The sequence below is a fragment of the Rhinatrema bivittatum genome, chromosome 2 (genome assembly GCF_901001135.1).
Source record: "Rhinatrema bivittatum chromosome 2, aRhiBiv1.1, whole genome shotgun sequence".
In the NCBI taxonomy this organism is placed as follows: domain Eukaryota; kingdom Metazoa; phylum Chordata; class Amphibia; order Gymnophiona; family Rhinatrematidae; genus Rhinatrema; species Rhinatrema bivittatum.
Window position 1 is genome coordinate 406,763,949 of NC_042616.1, and position 24,117 is coordinate 406,788,065.

The following is a 24,117-nucleotide window of genomic DNA, read 5'->3' on the forward strand; positions in this document are numbered from 1 at the left end:
CTTTTCCCATCTTCTGCTTCTTAGCTATGTGCTGGCCATTTCCCATGTGGATTACTGTAATTCTTTGCTGGCTAGTTTACTCTCCCACCTCCTTTAAACATCTTCAGGCTGTACATAAGACAGCAGCTGCCCTTCTTATCATCTATTTTTCACTTCTTGTATATATCTACCAGTCTGTGGCTCTTTAATGTCTTTCTTTGAATTTACACATCCAACTTAAGATCCTGTGCCTTGCAAAGTGCACCATGCACTTGGTATCTCCAGCTTTTTTGCAAGCAGCTCGCTTCCTCTACACTTTGTCTTCTCCTCTTTACACCCCTAACTTCCTTTTCCTGATAACCCTACTTCTTGATCTGCTGCGTCTACTCATTATCTGCTGTTTGTCTTCTTGCCCTTCTCTTAAAGCATTCTCACCAGTTTCCATCTGCCTCACCCCCACTTTCATAATCTTCAAACTGTGCTTTAAAACTTATCTGCTTTCATTGCTTGTTAATCCTTCTGCTTTTCCTCTGTTTGCTAATTGTGTAGCATTTTTGCCTGATTTCATGGGATTTGACTGCAAGCATTCTAAATGAAATAATAATAGTAATAAACTACTCCTCTTAGCTGAAACACAGTGGTGAAAGCTTGTGATCGTCAAACTGTGTTTCTTCTTATGTGACAGCATCAGACAGCAACTAACTACTGGTGTGATGGCATGGGAAGAGCAGTCATTGGAGCAGGGGATATGTAGAAAAGCAGGGGACATCTCTCACATTGTTTTCTTTTTGTATTTCATTTGGTTTGTTATTTTCTAAAATTACTTTTTCAGAAGCAAGTTTGAAAGACAAAAGCCTTTTGATCTCTGCATTGGGTATGAAATTCTGTTCTGTTTTACATTTTTGTTTGTATATTGCTTTGTGTTCACTTTTTTTTAATTTGCATATTTGTTACTGCACATAAAATAGTAGAGAGTGTTGGTTGTCTAGTTTATCTACAGATTCTTAATTATTTAATAATTACTGTCTTTAGCTTTAGGGAAACAAAACTGATAGTAGCTAGATGCAACTTGATACAACAATGGTAATAATACATGGATATCACCAGAATACAGTAATAATAAATAGCTGTGGCTATGATAATAATATGCAGTTGTACTGTCACCTAAAAGTAGTAATAATACATGACTGTGATGCTTTCATATCAAAATGAGTTAATACACAAATGTGATGTCTCAAATAATAGTAATTCACTGCTGTAATTTGAGGAAAAAGTAGTTATCTGTACAAATATTGTCCAAACATGGAAAACATATGGCTATGAAATCACCAAAAAGCTACTAATATTTTGTTTTTCAGTTGGTAAACAGGCTGAAGTAGCCATGACATGTGGGTAACATCATCTGGTGGTACTGAATGGACTCATGTCTCCAAACTAGAAGAGCTTTGAGCTCTACTGAACATGTGCAAGAGTTCCCGGGCAGGTACTGCCTCATGAGCCTCCTCAGTCATTTTTTGTCCAAGCAGAAGCATGGACATTAACTCAGTCTCTCCAGATATTTTTCATTAAAATCTTATTTCCTCTAGATTTTTCAATATTTTTCTTCAGTGCTTATTTCTTTTAGTAGCCTCGCTGCTTCAGCAGCACCCAAACAGGACTTTTCTGTGTTAATAAAAAACAGTTAAAGCACTTGCCTCCTCAACATGTCTGACAAAAAGAAACCTACCATGAATGGATTCAAGAATTGTATTTGTGGCAAGATAGTGTCATTCATGGATGGGAGCAAGCTGTACTATTGATGCCTTGGGCCAGACCATGATCAAGCAAACTGCTATGCCTATAGGCAGATGTCCTTGCATTTCCAGCATTCCAGAGCAGGTAGGATTGAGGATCTGATCCTCTTCCTGAAGTGCAGTGTGTCTACCTTGCTGGAAAAAAAGTTGAGCACAATCTCCTCCAAATCTCCCCTCATGGCACAAGCCAAAGCTGTAGGGTCGAATAGTGCAAGCTGCCCTGCATCAAGGAAAAAGCAGCATCACTCTCTGGGGCTGGAGCCTATGCCAAAGAAACATAAATCCTTAAACATGATGCATCAGCATCATCGATGCAACAGACATCGGCACCATTAGCACAAGATGTGTCGACGCCCTTGGTGCATGTCGTAGCAGAATATTGGCACACCGGTGTATTGACAGATCGAAGCCCTCAGTACATAGGGCCTATACTTTTTCAATGTATCTCGATACCTCAACACACCATTCTTGCGATGCAGCAGTTCTACTACTGTATGATCCATCAATGTACAGCAAAAACACACACGGCATTGGAGCCACTTCCAGACCAACAGTCCCAATATAGCCAATCTATGCATTGATGATACATCCCCACTCCATACCAACTTTGTTGATGCAGCTCAAGGGAGGCCCCTCAAACCAGCATTCTTCTGCAGCTTACAGATATTAGACTCCATCAAAGCACAAGGCTCCTATAGTGCTACAATCAATGCATCAAACCCCGGACTGGAGTCATCATGCTACATTACCCAGACAGCTATAGTATATTCAGGTTGCTCTAGATCAAATGCAGAAGTGAACTTGTTGCCTCTGCACCCTCCAATTACAAGAGCTCTCACTCCTTCAAGAATTATGGCGGAGAGAATCTTTTTGAAGATACAAGACCCAATATATTCCATAGTTCTAGTCATCTCCAATAAACCTCCTATTGAGGAACTGCAACCCATTCTTGTCTGTGAAGAAGATGTTCCACTTCCTGCACCAAGTCAAAGGACACATCAGTCGCTCGACTGGATTTCAAATATGAGGAAATTATTTCTTCACCTCTTTGACTAAGGAGATGGATGGTATCATCCATCATCTCCTCTTCAGCTTTGCTATGGTAATCCCTCAGAATGGAGTCCTAGTTTAACCTAGTGGAGTGAACAAATCATCAGAACCCTTGCCATGAGGTGCTTCATCATCCCATTCAACTGCAGCAGAATCAAGTTGGTCAGAATTGGTAGACCAGGGTGTTTCCCCTTTGTGGCAACTGGAAGAATCCCCTCCAGTTCACCTTCTTTGTCACTGGGTTCCTGGATTAGTGAACGCACACCATTAGGTTCAGAGGAAGGTTCTGCCCTACTTTTGGATCCTCCTGACATACTTCTGGATCCTCCTGACCATACATCATCTCTGGAAGACCTTAACTATTAAATGTTTGTGGTAAAAATGGGAAAGACATTTAGCGTCAATGTGTGCATGGATAAAAAAAACCCCAGTCAGAAGTCTTTGGATTTCTCTAAATACTGGACACACCATCAGAACCAGAGGCTCATCTAGTTCACCTGTTACAAATGAGAATGGAGGAAATTCCTATCTCTGGTATTCCCATGGCCAGAAACACAGATCTCAAGTATAGAGTTTGAAAGTCACTGGAATTCAGATTTATCCAATTGCCTCATCAGTCCTTCATTGTTGAGACCACAATAAAAAAAGGCGAAAAAGACAGTAATTCATTTGAATTTGCCTCCAGTCAAAGACCATAGGCTACTAGACAACTTTGTTAAAAAAAAAAAAAAAGTATTTCAGAGTTCCATGCTTACCACTCGAATCTCTATTGAACAGTTTAACATGGTACAATATCTACATGACTGAATTAAAAAATTAAAGTTTTTTCTGTAACTTACAGAGGGTGACAATTATTATTACCACCACTGTTGGATGTTACATATAAGATATTTTCTCCATTCTGTCTATGAGTCATTCGATTCTGTCTAGTGTAACTCTTCAACCTCCTTCGGAGCTCGACATAAGGTGTGGCTTAGAGCCACATCTGAGATGATGTTCGTGAGAAGTTGGCGGACCTCCCTTGTCCGAGGGGACAACCGTTTTGGTGAAAAATTTAGAGAATCGGTTACTCAAATAAAAGAACAGAATGTTGTGGTCCAACAGCCTTCCTCTTCAAGATACTCCTTCTTTACTTACAAAAGGCATGCTTTCAGATACATCCATTCTGACCTTTTCAACAGTACTACCTACCTACCTCCTTTTCTGGTTCAATGACAGCAACCAGTTCTGGCCAGACCTTGACAACAGGAGCACTGTCAGCCTAAAATGACACAACAGGCCCAGCTTAATCCTGGACCCATTTTTTGATATTACAGTGGGGGCAGAATCGAGGCTTTCTTGGATTCATGGTGCTACATAACCAAGGACCTCTGGGTCCTTAAGATCATGCATTTTTTGCATTTTTCTCAACTACATCCATTTCATATTGCTTCTCAATCCAGATCCATCTCACTTGACACAGCTTCATCTGGAAGAATAATCACTCCAACAATGGATGAAAGAGCCAGTCCCTGCATCCCAATGTGGACACAACTTCTATCCCTGATATTTCCTCATCCCCAAGAAATCAGGAAGATTGAAGCTCATTCTGGATTGGAGACACTTGAACAAACATCTGCTCTGAGAGAAATTCAAAATGAATTCCCTCAGCGTGATTCTCCTCTATATCCAGAAAGAGAAATGGCTGTGCACTCTTAATCTAAAAGATGTGTATGTTCATATATCCACAAACAAGCTCCCCTGATGAAGGAAATACCTCTCAAATACAGATCATGTGGGATTTGTTGACTACACTGGAATATTAGAAGCTAACAGGCAAATTTTAAATCCACCCCCCCCCACCCCCGTGCGCAAAAAATGGGGATTACGCACGTGGCTGTGCCTTGTGTGCACCACGCACATCTTCAAAGGGGCCCAACCATGCACGTAACCCCCATTACATGCCAAAGTGCCGGGCCCAGTTAAAGGAGTGGTCCGGGGGACAGGGAGAGGTGTTCCAGGGGCGGGGAGGGGCAGGGCTGGAGGTGGCCGGTACAGCGGTTTAGAGGGTGGGGAGGAGAGGGGAAGGGTAAGGAGGTTAGATAGGTAGGTAGGGAACTGGGAAAAGGGCCTATCATGTCGCCGCCCATAAATTAAAAATTTACACCCCCCCCCCCCCGCGCGCGCGTCCTGGGCCCCATGCACATGCGCGCGCAGATGTTAAAATCAACCACACATGTGCGCGTGCCCCTTGTATTTTATAACATGCACGCACCGACGCACGCATGTTATAAAATAGCCGCATCCATGTGTGCATGCTGGGAAGCGCTCACACATGGACGCGTGCACCTAGGTTTAAAAATCTACCCTAATTGCCACTACCCTAAAAGCCACCTATCTTCCACTATTCTGAAGGCATATTTTTTTTCTAGCTATGAGGATGAAGCGAGCATGGTCTTCCAGCAGCTTTTTAACTGTTTTGGCAATCAATGCTAGTGGTGGAAAAGCATATATGAGGCTTGTTCCCTAATTAATCAGGAAAGCGTTTTGAGCTAACTGGAGGCTGCTAAGTAGAACTGAGCACAACTGATCAAATTTTCTTTTCTGCTTCAACACAAATAGGTTGAATGACAGCAGAGTCCATAAGTTGAATACGACCTATTTGCGTTGAAGTAGAACAGGAAGTTCGGTCAGTTGTACTCAGTTCTACTCAGCAACCTCCAGTTAGTTCAAAACTCTTTCCTGATCGATTTGCAAACAAGCCTCATGTATGCTTTTCCACCACTAGCATTGATTGCCAAAACAGTAAAAAAGCTGCTGCAAGACCATGCTCGCTTCGTGGCTCTGACAGACGTGGTTTGTGTATCTTGTGTTGCTTTCCAGCAGTCCCCTCCATACATATGGAGACAGACTCTGCCTTGCTAACTCAAGATGAAGGAATGCTATATCATCCGAACCTTCTAGCCCTCAACCTGAAGGCTTAGATGTTGAACACTCAAGAATCGCTGGGCTCTCTTTTCCCAGAGACATTGAAGACATAGTGATTTTGGCTAGAAAAAAAGCTATGCCTTCAGAATACGTTGGATCTCTTTTCTTGTGAGCTCAAGCATTTACTAACATATTTGCTCTTCCTTTCTGATTTTGATCTCACTACATCCTCTGTAAGAGTACATCTCAGTGCCATAGTGATTTACCATATTACAATAAACCCAACTCTACTCATCCACTTGTATTGAAATTTATGAAAGGTTTATGGCATATGAAGCTTCCAGTGCAAAAGTCTTTGGTCCCATGGGACTTGAATGTTGGCCTTTTGAATCCCTAGAGACAGGTTCTCTTGAGTTTTTGACTTGGAAAGTAGTTTTCCTTGTAGCTGTAACCTTGGGTAGAAGAGTCAGCGAACACCTAAGCACTTGTTCATTATCCACCATACATGCAATTCTTCCACAATAGGGTGGTGCTCCTCATTCATTGAAAATTTCTGCTGGAAGTGGTCTCAGTTTTCCATATCAATCAGTCCATTGTATTGCCTACCTTCTTTCTGTAATCACATGCACCTGAAGTTGAGAAGACCCTTCATACGCTAGATTGCAAAAGAGCTCTGGCCTTTTACAAGATAGGAACTCATGCGACCCTAATAGACTTGGCGTAGCAGTTGCTAAGTGTACATTGTCAAACTGGATTGTAAATGTACTCAGCACTGCTACACTTCAGCAGGCTTGCAAATCACAGATTCTGTTAAACCTCATCAAGTGAGAGTTATGGCATCTTCTGTCACCATTTGCAAGAAGTACCTCTCAAAGATATCGGCAAAGCTATAACATGATTGTCTGTTCACACCTTTATGTCCCATTATTGTTTGGACAAGGGTTAGGCAACCTTTTTGAAGTAGTATACCAAGATTTAAATTGGCGGTAGGTAACGCTGGTCCTCGAGTGTCACAAGTCATTTGGAATCCTAATCCACCAAATTCCTTTCATATAACTCTGGAATATTTTATTTGACCTGAATTTTCAGTTAAAATGTTTGAGTTATATAAAAATGGTTGAAACTAATATGTTTTTCCTCACGTAAAATTAAAATTATAAAAAGGAGAAGTAAAAAATGTCTCTTACTCCCTTTTCGCCAATACACCACCTATTAGGAAAACAGAACAGGTCAGGCTGCTATAGATCCCTACACAGAAACTACATGCTAGTTAACAGAATACCTCACCTCAGTCAAGCATGCAGAATCTCACCAAATACAAATTAAAGTGACCATTAAAAAGTATAAATAGGGGACCAAGATGGCTGCCGTGTAGTGAGCACACATTCTAGATATCTCTGGGCTATTGTAATTACCACTCTGGAAAGTTTCCTCTTTTTTCTTGAAATTTTACTCCAAAAATGCCTCTCACTAAGAGGAAAGCCAGAGTTAGAGATGTTACTTCAACTCCAATCGTAGAATCAAGACAGCCGCGGATTGAAGCCATGTTTGCGAGGACACCGCCAGTATCGCCAGGAAGAGAGGTCACTGGGGATGCCGGTAAGGAGCAGTTACCGAGTCCCATGACCACAAAACATCATTGAGCCCTGGTGCACCAGCGACACCTGAGCCACCATCTGGTATGAGAGAGATAAAATTGGTACCTGAATTTCTGAGAGAAAGATCTGCCTCGATAATTTTTGGTGACCAGAGAAGAGCGGAGGGAATATCTAACTCTTCGGTGAACCTGGAAGTGCAGGGTTTCAGGAGTCAAAATGGAGAGGCACCACAACGCAGAGACGATCCTGGAAAGGCTCCAGCGGAGGTAGGAATGGAGGATCATAAAATAAGAGTTTTGTGCAATTTTCCACTTATAACGCCACAAAAAATAACTTTAGTGGAAATTGGGAATATGCTGATTGCTATGTACAAATCTATAAACAACCTTACTACCACAGTTCAAGAGGCTTTGAATAAAACTCAGATTCTAGAAAGTAAAGTGGAAAATATGGATAAAGCAGTAAAAGTAATAAAGGGGAAAATAGAAGGCATGGAAACAATTCAAATCAACCTTATAAAATCTGAAAAAGTTCAAATGGATAAAATGGAAATGCTAGAAAATCAGCTAAGAAGGGCAAATCTTAGGATATTAAATTTTCCAAGGACGAAGTTGATTTCAGCGAATAATTTATTCAAGACTTATCTTATAAATATATTGAAATATCCAGATACTGCGTTGCCTGCAATATTTAAAATATATTATTTGCCTCAGCCTTCTGAAGAAACTTCCCCAGGGCAAGAAAATCTGCCAGACTTAAATGTGGATCTGAGTTTTTGAAGAAATCTTACAAAATGGCCATTGATACAAGAGCTACTCTTTTAGTACAATTTACTTTTGCGACGGAAAGAGACTCTGCTCTCAGATTGTTTTTCCGCTATCAAAAATTGAATTTCTATGGTCAGCAGATTAGAATATTTCCGGACATAGCAAGGAATTCTCAACTCAGAAGGAGGAAGTTTATGTCGATGAGGGGGGGAGGTAACAGATCGAGGGGCAAAGTTTATATTGCGATTTCCATGTCGTTTTATGATTATGTATCAAGATTCTAAATATGTATTCAACAAATCTGAACAACTAGGCTCTTATTTAGATTCTCATTCCTAAGAGCCTCCACTGAGTTGCTATATTTAAATTAAGTGGGGTTAACTACACTGCATTTGAATATTAGTTTTGTTTGATTTACTTTTATATAACTGCTTCTTGTACATCTTGGTCTCCCCTATTTTCCTTTAATGTAATGGTCAATATTTACAGAATATTATGTTTTCATATTTTGGGAATAATTGCAAGAATGTATATTTCTGTTCTGAATATATTGTATACTTCATAATATGTTAAAAGTCAATAAAAATTAAAAAAAAAAGTATAAATAGAAACATGCAGACTGTGTCCTCCCTCTCCATTCTGCCACTGTGGGATGGGCTCTGCAGCAGCAATCAGACCTGTCTTAATGTTTCCTTTTTCTCCAGCTGCCTTGGGAGTACATGGCTGGGCAAGTTATGGGGTGGGCAGCAGCAGCAAGGATCACGTTTCAGAAAACTTCATCTCTGTTGTGTGGGGCCGGTCTCACGTTAATAACTACGAGACTGGCCCCACAGCAGCAGGAGATGATGTTTGGTGAAACGAGACTTCTGTTACCAGAAAAGGGGCGGGGGGGGGGGGTAATATTGACAGCTTGGGGTTTCATGCTTGCACTGGAGCAGCAGCAGTGGACAGCGTCTCCACTAAACTTTTTATCCATGCTGCTGCTGCTGCTGTGCCACTGAAAATGGCATCACTTGGTCTGGACAATCTCTCAATTCTGCGTAACCTTTTGTCACAGTAGTCTACTCTCCATGGTGAGGACTGGGTTGCTTACTCACTAAATGCTCTGCTGCAACCTATATGTCATTGCTTATTCAGCCTGCTTATCAATAGAAAGAGCAAGTTTGCTTGCTGTAAATGGTGTTTTCCATGGTAGCAGGATGAATTAGCCATGTTAAATAGTAAATACATACTTACATCCCTGGATAATTGACTATATAGCTAGATTAAGCTCTCTTATTGACTGAGGAGGCTCACAAGGCAATGCCCGTACAGGAACTTCCGCACATGCTCAAGTAAAAGCTCTACTAGCTAGGAGAGACAAGTCTGTTTAGTGCCACCAGATGATGTCACCCACATGTCATAGATAATTCATCCTGCTATCTGTAGAAAACACTATTTATAGTAAGCAAACTTGATGTAACATCAGCAGAAACAGAAAATGCACAGCTATGTGGTCACCAATATTTAGAATATTAATAATTATATCATCAGAGGTTCTTTGGAAGTGAAAATAGTAATTGACTTTCATCTGTTACTGTTATCTCCTTGTATTACCTGAATTCATTGCTCCACTGGACTATATTTTTATCCCGATTCAGATTGCTATAGATACAGTTACATCAGAGAACATGAGGTCCTAAGGCTGAAGGGCCCCGACTATTTGTCATCCAGCTGTTTGTGGCACCTCCAGGGTCCTAGTAACCATATGATCAAACTGTATCTGAAGTGGACTCGCTTGGACTGCAGGGACCGGTTGGCCATGTATGATGCACCTGTACCACTGGAGAGTCATCTCCTCACCTCGTAGGTAGCTCTTTATCTTGCCAAATTTACCACATGCAGAGAGCCCTGACAAAAGAATAGCTTTGTGCCTCTTTCTGTTAACTATTGATCAGAGCATGTGGAAGTACAGTAACTACAGGGAGAACTTATAGTCCATTTCTACATTCAAGTCTATGTGATAATTGTTTTGTAGTTTATTCATGGTATTCAAAATTCCATGACAATTCATTCTGGCTCTTATAATTCTTATTTTCTGGAAATTACAATCCAGTACCCAGATTGTACAGGGAAGGGAATTATAAAAAAACTAGTATTGATCAAAAATTGAATGCTTTCAATACTGATTTTCTTCCGGGTCCTGCTGGATTGCCGAACTGAAACTTTTTTCAATTGCGGCAAATTACTTCCTTTTCCCCACTGCAGTTAAAGTGGAAGGTGGAGACCACCACTGCCGCAGCCGCGCCATTTCTCAGTCTGCTGCCATCTACCATTGGGGCTACCTGCAACACTGCCAGACATGACTGAGCAGGTGACCCTGAGAGGGACTGTTAAAGGTTACAAGGTGTGGATGCCGTAAATCGAAATCACCCTTCATTTTATGGGCATGATCCTATCTTCCTTCTGAGGTGACCTGGGTCAGGTCCAATTATGGAATCCCACAGCATGCCCTTTGTGGATACTCCCACCTCCTCAGTGATATGTGATGTGGTCATCTCCTTGGATAAGCAATTTCTGCTTTCACGGTCTTGGGACAGGATCCTGTGCCTTTGGGGCCTTTTTATGGTTACTACAATTCAGTGCTTTGTGAGCCACACCAAGCATGTTTTGAATGTGGCTTTCTCTGCTGATAACTGCTAGATTGTCTGCAGCTCCCATGACAAGACCATCAGTCTCTGGAATATACTGGAGGTGTGCAGGTACACAGTGCAGAAGTCACTCTGAGTGGGTCTCCTGCATCCGCTTCTCCCTTAACAGCAGTTAATCCATCATCGTCTCCTCTAACTGGGACAAAATGATAAAGGTGTGGAACCTGGCCAACTGCAAGCTGAATCCCATCACACTGACCACAAAGCCTTTCTGAATACCATTACTTGGTCTCCGAATGTCTCCTCTAGTGGCAAGGATGGTCAAGCCATGCTTTGGGACCTGAATGAAAGCAAGCACACTGTACACACTGGAGCATGAGGATATTCATTTATTTATTTAAAAATGCTTATAACCCGCATGTTTTGTATTGGAGTTCACAGCGCCTTACAGGAAATTGCATACAAAATGTTATGAAAGTACTCTGCTTCAGCTCTAGCTGCAACTAGATGTGTGCTGCCATCAGCCCCAGCATCAAAATCTGGGAGCTAGAAGGCAAGATTACAGTGGACAAGCTGAAAAAGGAAGTCAGCACCAGGCATGAAGCTGAACCTCTGCAGGGCACCTCGCTGGTTGGCTGGCTGCCTTTGCTTGATACAATGATAATGGGATTTGTTTCTGGCAGGTCACTATTGGTGCAAATGGAGACAAACTTTGTGGAAAGATATGTGTGAAGGACCTGGCCCTGACCCGGGTTTTATTTTTATTTTTCATTTTAATTTTTTAAGAAAATCACCACTGCATGATAACATGAACTGAGCTGGTGCACTGGTAAAACATCTGATATGGAAGGAACACCTCTAGATTTGAACAGAAGTTTCAGTCTTCTTGCCCACGCATTCCTTGGTCAGTCTAGTAAAACAGCCAGGGGGGGGGGGTCATTTGTGATAGCCTTTTGAATGATGCAGACAGTGGTTCACTGGGAAAATGAATGACATTCAGGCTGAAGCCACTTTTTGTTACAACTGTTTTTGGCTGAATTTAAATGAGCAACTTGGAGGTACAAGCTTTGGAAACTCCTGCAGCAATCCACAAAATTATCCAATTCTATAGCAGAAAGAATGTGCATCACTGACTCAATTTCTTGAACCGACCAGTCTAGATGTAAAATATTCTGCGTCCCTGTGCCTGAATTGTTTAATTTATTAGAACTCTTAGGGATGAATTTTAAAAGAGTTGCTTGCATTAAAAGGCCCATATATTTATGACTGTCTGGGCTGAGTGTGAGCAACTTGTATTTTAGAACGGCACAAGGTGTAGTTCAGAAAGAAAAAGGGGAATACCTTTGTTTCTGAATGGATGAGATCGGGGGTGGGTTGGGATGGGTTTTCAGGGGGGTAGACGTAGGACATCCATGTGTTTCCTTTTGGGATCCGATGTACCAGAGTCCGACATCGGTCCTATTGATTGTGAATTTCGGTTTTTATACTTACTGTGGATGTGGGAGGAGGGGATCATTGTAAAGAACTACTCTTGAATATTTTCTTTATCTGTTGTTTCTTCTATTTTCAATAAATTGGCACAATTACATGCATATATGTGCATGCACGAGCAACCCAAGAAGCAGAAAAAAAGGATGGAGTTAGGACGTGTCAGGTGTGTTCTGGGGCGAGCCCAACATTTACGGGCGTAAATCTGTATTTTAAATGCAATGCCAGCAGCACTTGTCAGGCTGTTACTTGTGCTTATTTACTTCTACTTTTGAAGTCTGCAGAAATCTCTTTTTAGGTCTAAAACGACTGGGTGAGGGTCTAGGTAAACTGGGGTGAGGGAAGGTTGAAAAACCAGAGGGATCTGGATGACCTCAAGATAGATTGGGCAAACTGGTGTACTAATTCTTAAAGCTGGGATTGTCCTTCACACGTGCATGTTTTAAAATCCACTTAAGTGCGTGTGTTAAAGCCGACAAAGTTCTAAGGAAGATACGCAAACTGGGGCAGATTTTCAAAGGGGTACGCCCGTATCTTACGCGCGTACCCCCCCCCCCCCCGAAAACCTGCCCCAAGCTCCCCCTGCATGCGCCAAGCCTATGTTGAATAGGCTCGGCGGCGCATGCAAGCCCCTGAACGCGTAAGTCCTGGGGGGCGTGTCGGGGGGAGTGTCGCGGCAGCGCGTCATCCGGGGGTGGGGCTGTGGGCATGGTTCCGGCCCGGGGGCATTTCAGGGGCATGGCCAAGGCCTCCAAAACTGCTCCCGGGCCTGGGAATCGTGTGCCGGGCCGGCGCGTGCGAGTTACGCCTGCCTGGGGCAGGCGTAACTTTTCGAACAAAGGTGGGGGGAGTTAGATAGGTCTGGGGAGGTGGATTAGGTAGGGAAAGGGAGCGGAAGGTGCGGGGGGTTGGAAGGAAAGATCCCTCCAAGGCCGCTCCGATTTCGGAGCGGCCTTGGAGGGATCCGGGGTCAGCGCGCGCAAGGCTGCGCAAAATCGGCAGCCTGCGCGCGCTGAGCCGCGCAGCCTGCCTCCATTCCCTCCGAGGCCGCTCCGATTTAAAAGATACGTGCGTATCTATTAAAATCCGGCGTACTTTTGTTTGCTCTGGTCGCGCGAACAAAAGTACGTGCGGGCGTAGTTTTTTAAAATCTACCCCACTACGTTTAACCACTTAAAATTAGGAGCACACATATGCGTGCTTGATGTATTTTAAATCTACGTGTGCAATTGTATGCATGATTTAAAATTACTTGGTATGTGCAGTCACGTTGCACATGCCCATATATGGGCATCTGTACTTGTCCCTTTATGATGACAACTGGACGACAGGTCTGTGTGCACAACCCATCCCATTATCACACATTGAGCTTTGTGTACTTAAATATGTTTTTGCGCACAGTATTGTGTTTCTTGCACACTGTTTTTCTACTCATGCAAATGAGCTACGTAGATTGAGGGAAGGAGTGAGAAGGAGGGGTGAGTGAGAGGGAAGGGGGTGAGTGACACAAAAGGAAGAGGGTGAGTGGAAGTGAGGGGGTGAGTGACTGAGGGAAGAAAAGGGGACTGAGTGGGAGGGTAAATGACTGAGGAGGTGAGTGGAGGGGGTCAATGACTGAAAATTAAATGAGAGGGAAGGGAGAGGGAGGAAATGTACAAGAGGAATTAGAAGAGGGGTAGAAGGGTTTCTGAGTGTCTGTGTGTGTATGAGAGAGAAGATAAAGTTTGTGTGTCCCTCCCACACTTCTCCTCCCCTAATCTGCTACAATCTCAGTGTGACTGGAAATCAAAAGTTCATAAGTATGGAGAGGGGACATTTTTATCCTTATTAGTTTAATTATTGGGCGTTTGATATGTCTCCTGTTTTGGTATATTTGAATTTTGGAAAATGTTTAATGTGGTTTTTTATCCTTATTCTTCATTATTATACTTTATTTACTATTCAACATCTGTTTTGAAATATTTTTATTAATATGATTATCGTGATTGATGTTATCTTTCTTGATTTTGTTTTATGAGGAATGGTGATATTTCTATTTTTTGCATTATTGCACCGGCTTGTAGTGCACCGGCCTTTCTGTTTTATACTTTATGGCCTTACTCTTAATTGGTGCCACTCTATGTTCTGCATTTGTGACTGAAGTGAGGTGGACTGCCAGCTGAGAAAACGCCTTGAATCTCTTGGGTCAAAGATCTTGCTGATTTTGTTAGAGGCTGGGATCCATTAATGATGGTGCTTAAGCCTGCTGGATACTGAAATGCCTGCAGCAAGTGCTGGAGGTTTGATTATGCCAAGGAGTTCCAAGGGAATCCTGCTGCTGGCCTTAGTTGTGGTCAATAGCTTGTAATGTGCCCCCAGCCCCAAAAATGTTTGCTCACCCCTGGCATAATTAGGGAAACTAGAGCTCTGAATAAAACCTGTCTGATAACAGTGTATTCATTTAAAAAAATCTTCAGAATATTACACTTGTCCTTTATTATTGCTGGAAGGTTGCAGAGGAGAATGACTCTCACATCTGGACTGCATGTCACCATTTATTTCTGCTGATGTGATGGTCTGAAGCAGCAGCATTTCCACTTTGCAAAGTTGCTGTTGTTCACGCAGTCCTGTAATTCATGCTCTCCATTAATATAAGATCAATGAGATAACCAACTCTCACAACATAACAAGTGTTCCTGGGTCTGTATTGACTTTCCTAGCAGACTGGCTGGCAACAATTGCATCCCTGTCAAGATGGTTCATGAGCGTGCTCTCAGCGCTAGCTGGCTTGGGGGATTTGACCGTTTCCAGTGTTTACTTTCCAGGGCACACATCATCTCTTTTATAAGAGCACTAAAGTTCTAAGAATTAAAAGTTCAGGAACCAACTATGGCTAAAGAAAGAGTACCTTTTCTTCAGAAGATATTCTCTCCCTTGAATTCTTGCCTAAATCACGAAAAGTAAACATAGAAACATGATGGCATAAAAAGACTATAAGACCTAGTTAGTCTGCTCCACCACACTAACTACTCAGCTTTACAATCCTTACCACAGCTTCAGAGAGTCCAGTGCTTCTCTCACTCTTTCTTGAATTTGGATTATGTCCTTATTTCTACCACTTCCCCTGGGAGGTTGTTGCATTCAGCCACCACACATTTTGTAAAAAAATATTTCCTTACAATACTCCTAAATCTACCCCCTTTCTCCTCTTGTTCCAAAGCCTCCTTTCCACTGAAAGAGACCTGTCTCTGGTGCATTGACTCTTTGGAGGTATTAAAATGTCTTAATCATATCTCCCATAAAAATCACAAAACTTACCCCAATCCCACTGGATTCCAGTCACCCTGATATGTATATCCACAATACAAACAACAATGGTTCAACTGGTCAACCTCAATTTCTTACAATGCCAGAGTCACCTCAAAAATTCATATGTAGGCCCCTTACTCTCAGAGTCTGTAATCACTTCAGACTCTCATCTGGTACAGGGTCTAGGGGTGTGCATTCGTTTTGAACTTGAATGTAAAACGCTACTTATTTTTTTTTTTAACTTAAAAAAGTGATGAGGCGAAAACGATCGGATTTCCAACTTATTCAACATAGCTATGTTGAATACGTTGGAAATCGCGATTGTTGATCCAAAATAAAAATTTAAACCCCTCACCTTCCTTAATCCCCCCCCAAAGACTTACCACAACTCCCTGGTGGTCCAGCGAGGAGTCAGGACGCCATTTCTGAACTCCTTTGCGAGGAGCACGTGACGTCAGCGCCACGTTGGAGTGCCGCAGCGTCACGTGATTCCCCGCGGGTTCGCTCCGGGACCCTCGTTCGACCCAAAAGGAACTTTTGGCCAGCTTGGGGGGGCCTCCTGACACCCCCAAGCTGGCCAAAAGTTCCTTTTGGGTCGAACGAGGGTCCCGGAGCGAACGCGCGGGGAATCACGTGACGCCGCGTCACTCCGACGTGACGCTGACGTCACGTGCTCCTTGCAAAGGAGTTCAGAAATGGCGTCCTGACCCCGCTGGACCACCAGGGAGTTTTGGTAAGTCTTGGGGGGGGGCGGATTAAGGAGGGTGAGGGGTTTAAATTTTTATTTGCACATATGGACATAGACTCAACTTATGGAATTCTCCATATGTCCATATTGACCGCAAATGACCCCCCCTTTCGACTTATGGACTTATGAACATAAACTTTTGGTCTGCACATCCCTAATAGGGTCACCTTACTTTATTATTGTTCCAACGACTTTTCTAATTTTTTTAATTTTTTGTGTCCTTTAATTTAAAAACCGTTCTTCCACAACGTGCTGCTGGATTTTTAGTGCCAACGTTAGGTCAGATTTTCTAACACCATATTCATCCACACATCTTTCCTCTAGGGTATACATATTTAGATCTTTAAGTCTCTCCCCATACGTTTTGCAACGAAGTCCCCTGACCATTTTAGTATCAGCCTCTGGACTGACTCTCTCCTGTTTATATCCTTTTGAAGGTGCAGTCAGAATTGTACGCAGTATTCCAAATGAGGTCTCAACAGGAACCTATACAGGGGTAATATCACCTCCCTTTTTCTGATGACCATTCTTCTCCTGTTGCACCCAAGCATCTTTGTTGCTTATGCCATTGCCTTATCTAGCTGATTGGCCACCTTGAAATCATCAGATATGATAACCACCAGATCCTGCTCTTGTTTCCTGCATTGAAAGAATTTCACCCCTACATTGGACTGCTGCCTTAGGTTTTTGCAGCCCAAATGCATGACCCTGTATTTTTTAGCATTAAACCTTAGCTTCCAGACTCTAGAGTTCAGAGTCTGGGCCATTCCTCAAGCATTATTACATCCCTCCTCATGCTTTCTACACCTTCCAGAGTGTCTACCCTGATGCAGATTTTGATATCTTCCCAGGGCCAGTGTAAGGGTATTAGGCACCCTAGGCGCCTTCTGCCTTGCGCCCCCCCCCCCCCCCCCCCATCATGCCCGTCCTGCCCTACCCGGGCTCGCACACTCTCTCCCACTCTTCCATGTGGAGAAAGCCGAAGCAAGATGGCGGGAGGTGGCGCAAGCCAGGGACTGGCCTGAGGAAGCCACCACTGGTGAAGTGAGAGGTGGGGACCAGATTACCACATGGCTGGTGAGCTGTCAGTGCCTGTGAGGGAAAGAGAAGTGCTGGGTTGGGTGAGGATGAACGGGTCACTCATCACTGCCATGGCTACTGTCCCTGGGATCCTGGCACCATAGATCACTGCCTAGTTCGCCTAGTGCTTCCACCAGCCCTGTATCTTCTGTAAAAGGCAAACCTTTTCTGATAGACCTTCTGCAATATCGCTTATGAAAAGTTTGAAAAGAATCAGTCCAGGGATTGATCGCTGTGGTACACCATTAGTTACATCCCTATCATCAGACTGAAGTCCATTTATCACTATCTTTTGTCGCCTCCCACTCAGCTAGTTTGTAACCCAGTTGGTCATTTCAGTTTATTTATAAGTTGCCTATACAGACCTTAGTGAAATCCAAATGCACTACATCTAGCATTCTCCCCTGATCTAACACTGGTCAGCCAATCAAAGAAATTGATCAAATTCAGATTTTTTGACTGGGTGACTAGAGAGTTGTATTAGGTAGAAAAGTAATTGTTTTTATTAAAAAAAAAAACCCTAAAGACTTAGACTTTCAAACCAGCACATGGGCACACATTGGCGCATGTGTGTTGGTGCGTACTCTCAGACATGGCGATTTTATAACTTGCACATACTTATGTGTGCATGTTTATTTGAAATACTTATATACCACTTATCAATGTTTCTAAGTGGTTTACAATATGTTATTTATTTATTTATTTATTATTTATTTATTGTTTTTGTTATACCGAGTTTCATGATAGGCATCACATCAACCCGGTTTACAAATAACAAGGAGTGTAAAGCATAACATAACGTAAAAAACAATATTTTCAATAAGAACCTTGAACTTTAAATACAGTGAATCAGAAAAAGGGAGAGGGAAAGTTACAAAAAACAAGGAAAATAAACTTGGGATGGAAGGGGAGAAATTGAACAGCACAATATTTACATTTCAGCCTATTGATACATTAGAATAGCAAGTGAAAAATAAGACTATGAAACGGTACATAGGTAATCAAATGAATAAATATGACAGTTGTGAATGGTAATAGTATGATAAATATTCAGCAGGAATTAGTGAGAGAGGGTTTGAGGTTGGTTGATTCGTGTTTACATTCCATTATTGCATACGAGTTAGTGCTAGTGAGAGGAGGTTTTATTCAAGGCTTGGAAATGCTTTTTTGAAAAGCCAAGTTTTTAGTCTTTTCCTAAATGTTAAAGAGCATGGCTCTTGTCTCAAATCAGGTGGGATCGAGTTCCAGAGAGCTGGACCTGGTGATGAGAAGGCTCTGAGACTCAAGGATTTATGTTGGTAGGTTTTGGCCTTTGGAATTTGGAGTGACTCTTTGTAGTGTTCCCTGATAGGCCTGGCGGAGGTGAATTTTTTAAGTGGTATTTGTAGGTCGAGTTGCGTGTGTTGGTTGATAGTTTTGTATATGATGTTAATGGTTTTGTACATGATTCTATAGTGGATCGGAAGCCAATGGAGGTTTTTGAGAATAGGTGAAATGTGGTCAATTTTCCTGGAATTTGTAAGGACTGGAAATAGCGTGGCCGCATGCACATATGTGCATAATTTTAAATATCTACAATCAATCCCCGCTGTTAGTGAGGTCAAATACATATAACAAAACACCTCCCTATACCCCACTTATATATAAAATTAATAATGTAGGATAAGGAAGGTTTCATACATCTTCTGCAACATGCCTCCAGTCCACGGCCTTGTACACAGAATGTTATAGGTTGTAATCATGAACCAACCTCCTTCCTACCTCCTTCCTACCTTTTTTACTTTTTATGTGAAACCAATCTTTTGTGCAAACAACTTTTCTTGTGTCTTGTGCTTGTTTAAAAATGGCTATATAGCTCAACTTTTATTACTATATATCAATGTTTTAACGCTGTCCGCATTTTTTTCACCACCGCTGTAGGCACTCCAAACAACTCTTTTATATCTCGATGTATTACTCTAATTTTATCATACGTTCCCAATCAACTTAACTTATTCATTTCCCCCAACATGGTCATGTTTCGACAAAACGAATTTTCTTCCTCAGGGGAGTCTCTGTTCCTTCTCCTCGCTGTCGGGTCGTTCTTCTCCACAAATGATGCCGTCTGTGTAGAGAAGAATGACTCGACAGCGAGGAGAAGAAACAGAGACTCCCCTGAGGAAGAAAATTTGTTTTGTCGAAACATGACCATGTTGGGGGAAATGAATAAGTTAAGTTGATTGGGAACGTATGATAAAATTAGAGTAATACATCGAGATATAAAAGAGTTGTTTGGAGTGCCTACAGCGGTGGTGAAAAAAATGCGGACAGCGTTAAAACATTGATATATAGTAATAAAAGTTGAGCTATATAGCCATTTTTAAACAAGCACACGACACAAGAAAAGTTGTTTGCACAAAAGATTGGTTTCACATAAAAAGTAAAAAAAATCAAAGGTAGGAAGGAGGTTGGTTCATGATTACAACCTATAACATTCTGTGTACAAGGCCGCGGAGGCATGTTGCAGAAGATGTATGAAACCTTCCTTATTCTACATTATTAATTTTATATATAAGTGGGGTATAGGGAGGTGTTTTGTCATAATTTTAAATAAGCACATACCTAAGTGCACAAATACTGCTTCTACCTCATAAGTCGGGGGATTTTTAAAGGAATGCCCTCCCACGACATTGTCAGCTTCAACAGTTTGTCCACCAGCTTGCCCAGTTAACAGCTAGGTCTTCCAAACACCCCTGGTTTGATCTACACTCCCCTCAGTTACCCCAGACCCTTAAATCCCCTCTGTTAAAGCTAGGGTTTTTTTTTTTGTTTTTTTTTAACTTACACCTCTTCCATAGCAGAAGTAAACTTACGCAGCACTGGACCTGGGCATGCACTCAGGTGAGTAAGTAGATACATGCTCATCTCTTGACCACGCCCCCAAATACCGATGCCCCACCACTTTTTGAAAACTTTTGAGATATGCAAGCAGTAGGAGATACGCATGTATCTAGGTGACTTTTAAAATTTGATTGGTGCGCACCAGCCCAACTTGTGTGCGCATCCCCTAGTTGATGGCTTTTAAAATTTACCTCTTAGGGAGGTGCTTCTTTTTTGTTGGATTCCGCATGTCTTAAATGATGGGACTCTGTGGCTTACTGAACCTTGGGCAGAAAATGAATCAGCCAGCAATGTATTGTCCCTTCTTTCTGAGGCCGCACATTTTGCTTTCTGTATTGTGGGTGAATAGCTAATAGGCTCATCAACATGCATTCGCATGTGATGAGCGCTATTAGTTTCGGGGGGGTTGGCCGCACGTTTTCCACGCGCTATTATCCCTTACTGTATAAGGGGTAAAAATAGCGTGTCGAAAACATGCGGTCAAACGGGGGCTAACGGTGTGCTCTGCCGAGTGCAGCATACTGTATTGGCCTGAAAGTTTGAAACTGGTGAGAGGAAAGTAATTCTCAAAGCATGAAAAGGGCTGCTGTAAACCGTTGGAAACCTGAGAAGGACATTCCGGGGACATGAACATGATTTATTAGTGTAAGGAGGAGCATGCAAGTCACTTGAGGTTTTATCATTTCTTTTTACCCCTTTTCTTGCCCTTTCTTGTTTCTCTTTCAAGGACAGTGACTTTATGACGAACGCATGAGCTGGAATTTTAAAGCATGAATGTGTGCTACTAACTTTAAGAGGTTACTTGAGCAAGCGTAAAGCGTGCATCTTCTTTAAGAATCGGTCGGCTTTAATGTGCAAAGGCAAGAGGATTTTAAATCATGCTCACGCAAAATACATTCCCAGTTTTACCCTTTAATCCATCAATTTGCTCAGTCTCAAGGTCATTCGGACCTTTCTGGTTCTTCATCCTGCACCCTCCTGTTGCGATCCCCCCTGCTGCTGCGCTACAGGAGGTCTCTTACCTTCCTCTGGAGGCCGCTCTGTAGCCAGGGCCTCGCCTGCGCATCATCCAGGACTCGCTCCAGGGCCTGAGAGGCCTAGCTGCTCCTGAGGCATGCCTGTGGCTTGCAAGCCTCAGCTCTATTGTGGGAGGGAGGGAGGCGGAGACGGCCGAAGGCCGCTCCGCCCCCTGAAAGGAAAAGGAGAAAAGGACAACAAAAGAAGGGAAGGACAAAAACACAGAACTCCAGCGCCCCCTTGCGAGGGTGCTGGAGAGTACAAGAATGGGACAAAGGGAGGGAAGGAAGGAGGGGCGACAAAAACTAGAGGCCACTAGGACACACGTGGCCGAAAAAGCAAGCAGGAGGCTGGAAGCAGGAAGCAGCAGTAGCTGGAACCAGCAGGCAGCAGCAGCAGCAGGGCACAGGAGTAGCAGCAGGGCTGGAGGCCCAGGAGACTCAAAGCCACAGGGCTGGAGGCCCAAGAGAGACAGCACCACAGGGCTGGAGGTCCTAGAGAGACAGCACCACAGGGCCGGAGGCCCAAGAGAGATAGCACTACAGGACTGGAGGCCCAGTAGACACAGCTCCAGGGCCTGGGAGGCCTAGCAGACACAGCTCCAGGGCCTGTGTTCCATCCGGGACTTGCTCCAGGGCCTGAGAGGCCTAGCTGCTCCTGAGGCATGCCTGTGGCTTGCAAGCCTCAGCGTTTGGACTTCCTGTTACCAGCCACGCCCGTTTCCCTAGGGGCTGGCCCGCAGCTCTCTACCCCAGTTATAGGACCAGCGGTGGGCGGTCCTGGCAAGCTCCTCCCAGGGAGTTGCCTTCTACCTCCAGTATTTAAGGACTGTCTGTTCACTTGCAAAGGGCCTGCGGATCGGGCTCTACAGTAGTCTGTAACCCTGCTGATCCAGGTCCCCCGGTTTCGCCTATGCCTTGATGGGTTCCGGTCCTGTGTCTCTGCCTAGTTGTTTGTTCCTGTGCCTGCCAGCCGTAAGGACTTCGGATGTGAGTATCCCAGCATCGGAGTTCCTGTTCGCCTGGGTCTTCCCCGCACCCTCCTTCTCAGCGTGGTCCGCGACCAGCCTTCCTGGGCTGTGTAGGGCGCGTCTGGGACAGGGTGGTCCGCGACTCAGTCCCACGGGTGGGCTGAGTAGGGTGCCCTGATGGACAGTGCCATGTTTCCGTCCAGCCTTGTCTACAGTGTCTGCTTCAGCCCTTGCCCGGATGTCTTCCTGTCTCTGCCTTGACCTACGTCCTCGTCTGGCTCCTGAGCCTTCTGTCCTGTTGGGCCCTGGTGTGGCCAACAGGAGGGATTCGTCCCACGGGCTCTTGAGCTTCTGCCAGCCGAGGGGGCTTCGGATGTGAGTATCCCAGCATCGGAGTTCCTGCTCGCCTGGATCTTTCCTGTGTCTTGCTTCAGCCCTTGTCCTGATGTCTCCGTCTTGCTTCAGCCTGCTTCTGCCCCGTCTGATGTCTTCTGTTTAAGGACTCTGTCTGCCCTCGCCTCTGTCCGGCCTGCTGCCCATTGCCGTTCCCTGCGGCAGGTCCGAAAGGGCCGGGAACAGTCGGAGGACCGTTCATTAGTCAACTTCCCCGTGTTGGCTACCATGGGCATGCAGGTCCGGCTGAGGGTCAGACTCCCTGCTTCTGTTCCTGTCTGCCTGACTCACCATGCCTGCTCAGCTCACCTCCCACGGTGTGGCCTTGGGCTCCTCCTGGGGTCCTGCCGTGGCCCAAGGGCTCACCACCCGCCCGAGACGACCACGCCCGTGCGTGCTCGTAACACCCTCCCCCCAGTTGACTCGGACCCCTCACCCAGTCGATCTAAGCTTAAACAGCAATTTCTGCAGATTTGCGCCTCATCAGGAGCAGCAGAAAACATAAGTGGCTAATGGCCTGCTGCACACTGCAGCAGCCAGTTATAAAATACGGAGTTACTAGGATAACTGTTGCCCCAGAACACCCATGCCCTGCCCCCAACTTCATACCTTTTCTGTCCCCCTTTTATTTCTTTTTTTTTAACTTGCACACTCATATATACATGTATCATTTCTGGCTTTTAAAATAAGTGTTGCTCGCATACGGCCCAGATACTTGCGTGTCTGGACCTTTTAGCGCGAGCAACCCTTTTAGAATTCATCGGTAAATTTCTACCCCTTTCCATCTCTTTCCCTGCCCCTCTATCTCCCTACATCACTTGCTCCTTTTCTGTCCCTATTCTTCATTCTTATTTTTGCTTCCACCTTCTGAATATGCACATTCTGTACTCTCTCTTTGTATCTGCTCCTTTCTCTGTCTCTTCTCATCTCCTTCTCCTTTCATTTCTCTTTCCCATTACCCATATTCTACTGTCTTTTTATCTTTTTTTCACCTGAGGCACTATGGATGCAGCCGTCAGGAGCCAGTGGTTGAAGTCCTATCTTCAGAAAACACCATGTCTGTGGTTTGGAAGCAGGGACTGTACAGCTACTATGACCCTTTCATACTTTCAGTCCAGACCGTCCCCTTTCAAGGTAAGAGATCGGGGAAAGGATGGAGGGGAAGGTAGAAAAGTGAAGACAGATTGAGTAAAGATATGGGTGAGATGGACGGAGGGTAGAGAAAAATGTACAGGGAGATTAGATTAGGGAAAAAATCTGAGAGAGATGAAGGGATAGGCAGAGAAAAAGGAAGACCATTGTTTCCTGCAAGGAGTCTTAGAAACTTGAATTAGATAAAATGAAGGAAATTGTCTCCTCGATTGCCGGATCAGGCAGGAGGAATCTGCATTGGCTGTAATGCAAGACATTTTACCCGCAGTGTGGACACGGTAGAATAGAGTGGCATAGCCAGGCAGATAAAGGATGGAGCCATCAGAAGGAAGGACTTAAGGGGCTTTTATATTTGAAGCCAGACTCTTCTGTTGAGC

General features: G+C 43.8%; 1 protein-coding gene across 1 annotated transcript in view; it reads left to right on the top strand.

The window, feature by feature from the left end:
- Positions 1–24,117, top strand: part of TMPRSS6 (transmembrane serine protease 6) — a 176,144-nt gene that overhangs the window by 78,524 nt on the left and 73,503 nt on the right. The window contains exons 6-8 of the mRNA XM_029590066.1: positions 812–853; positions 9,735–9,939; positions 23,586–23,722. Of these exons, the coding sequence (XP_029445926.1) occupies positions 812–853; positions 9,735–9,939; positions 23,586–23,722 (384 nt within the window). The remainder of the gene's footprint in view (positions 1–811; positions 854–9,734; positions 9,940–23,585; positions 23,723–24,117) is intronic.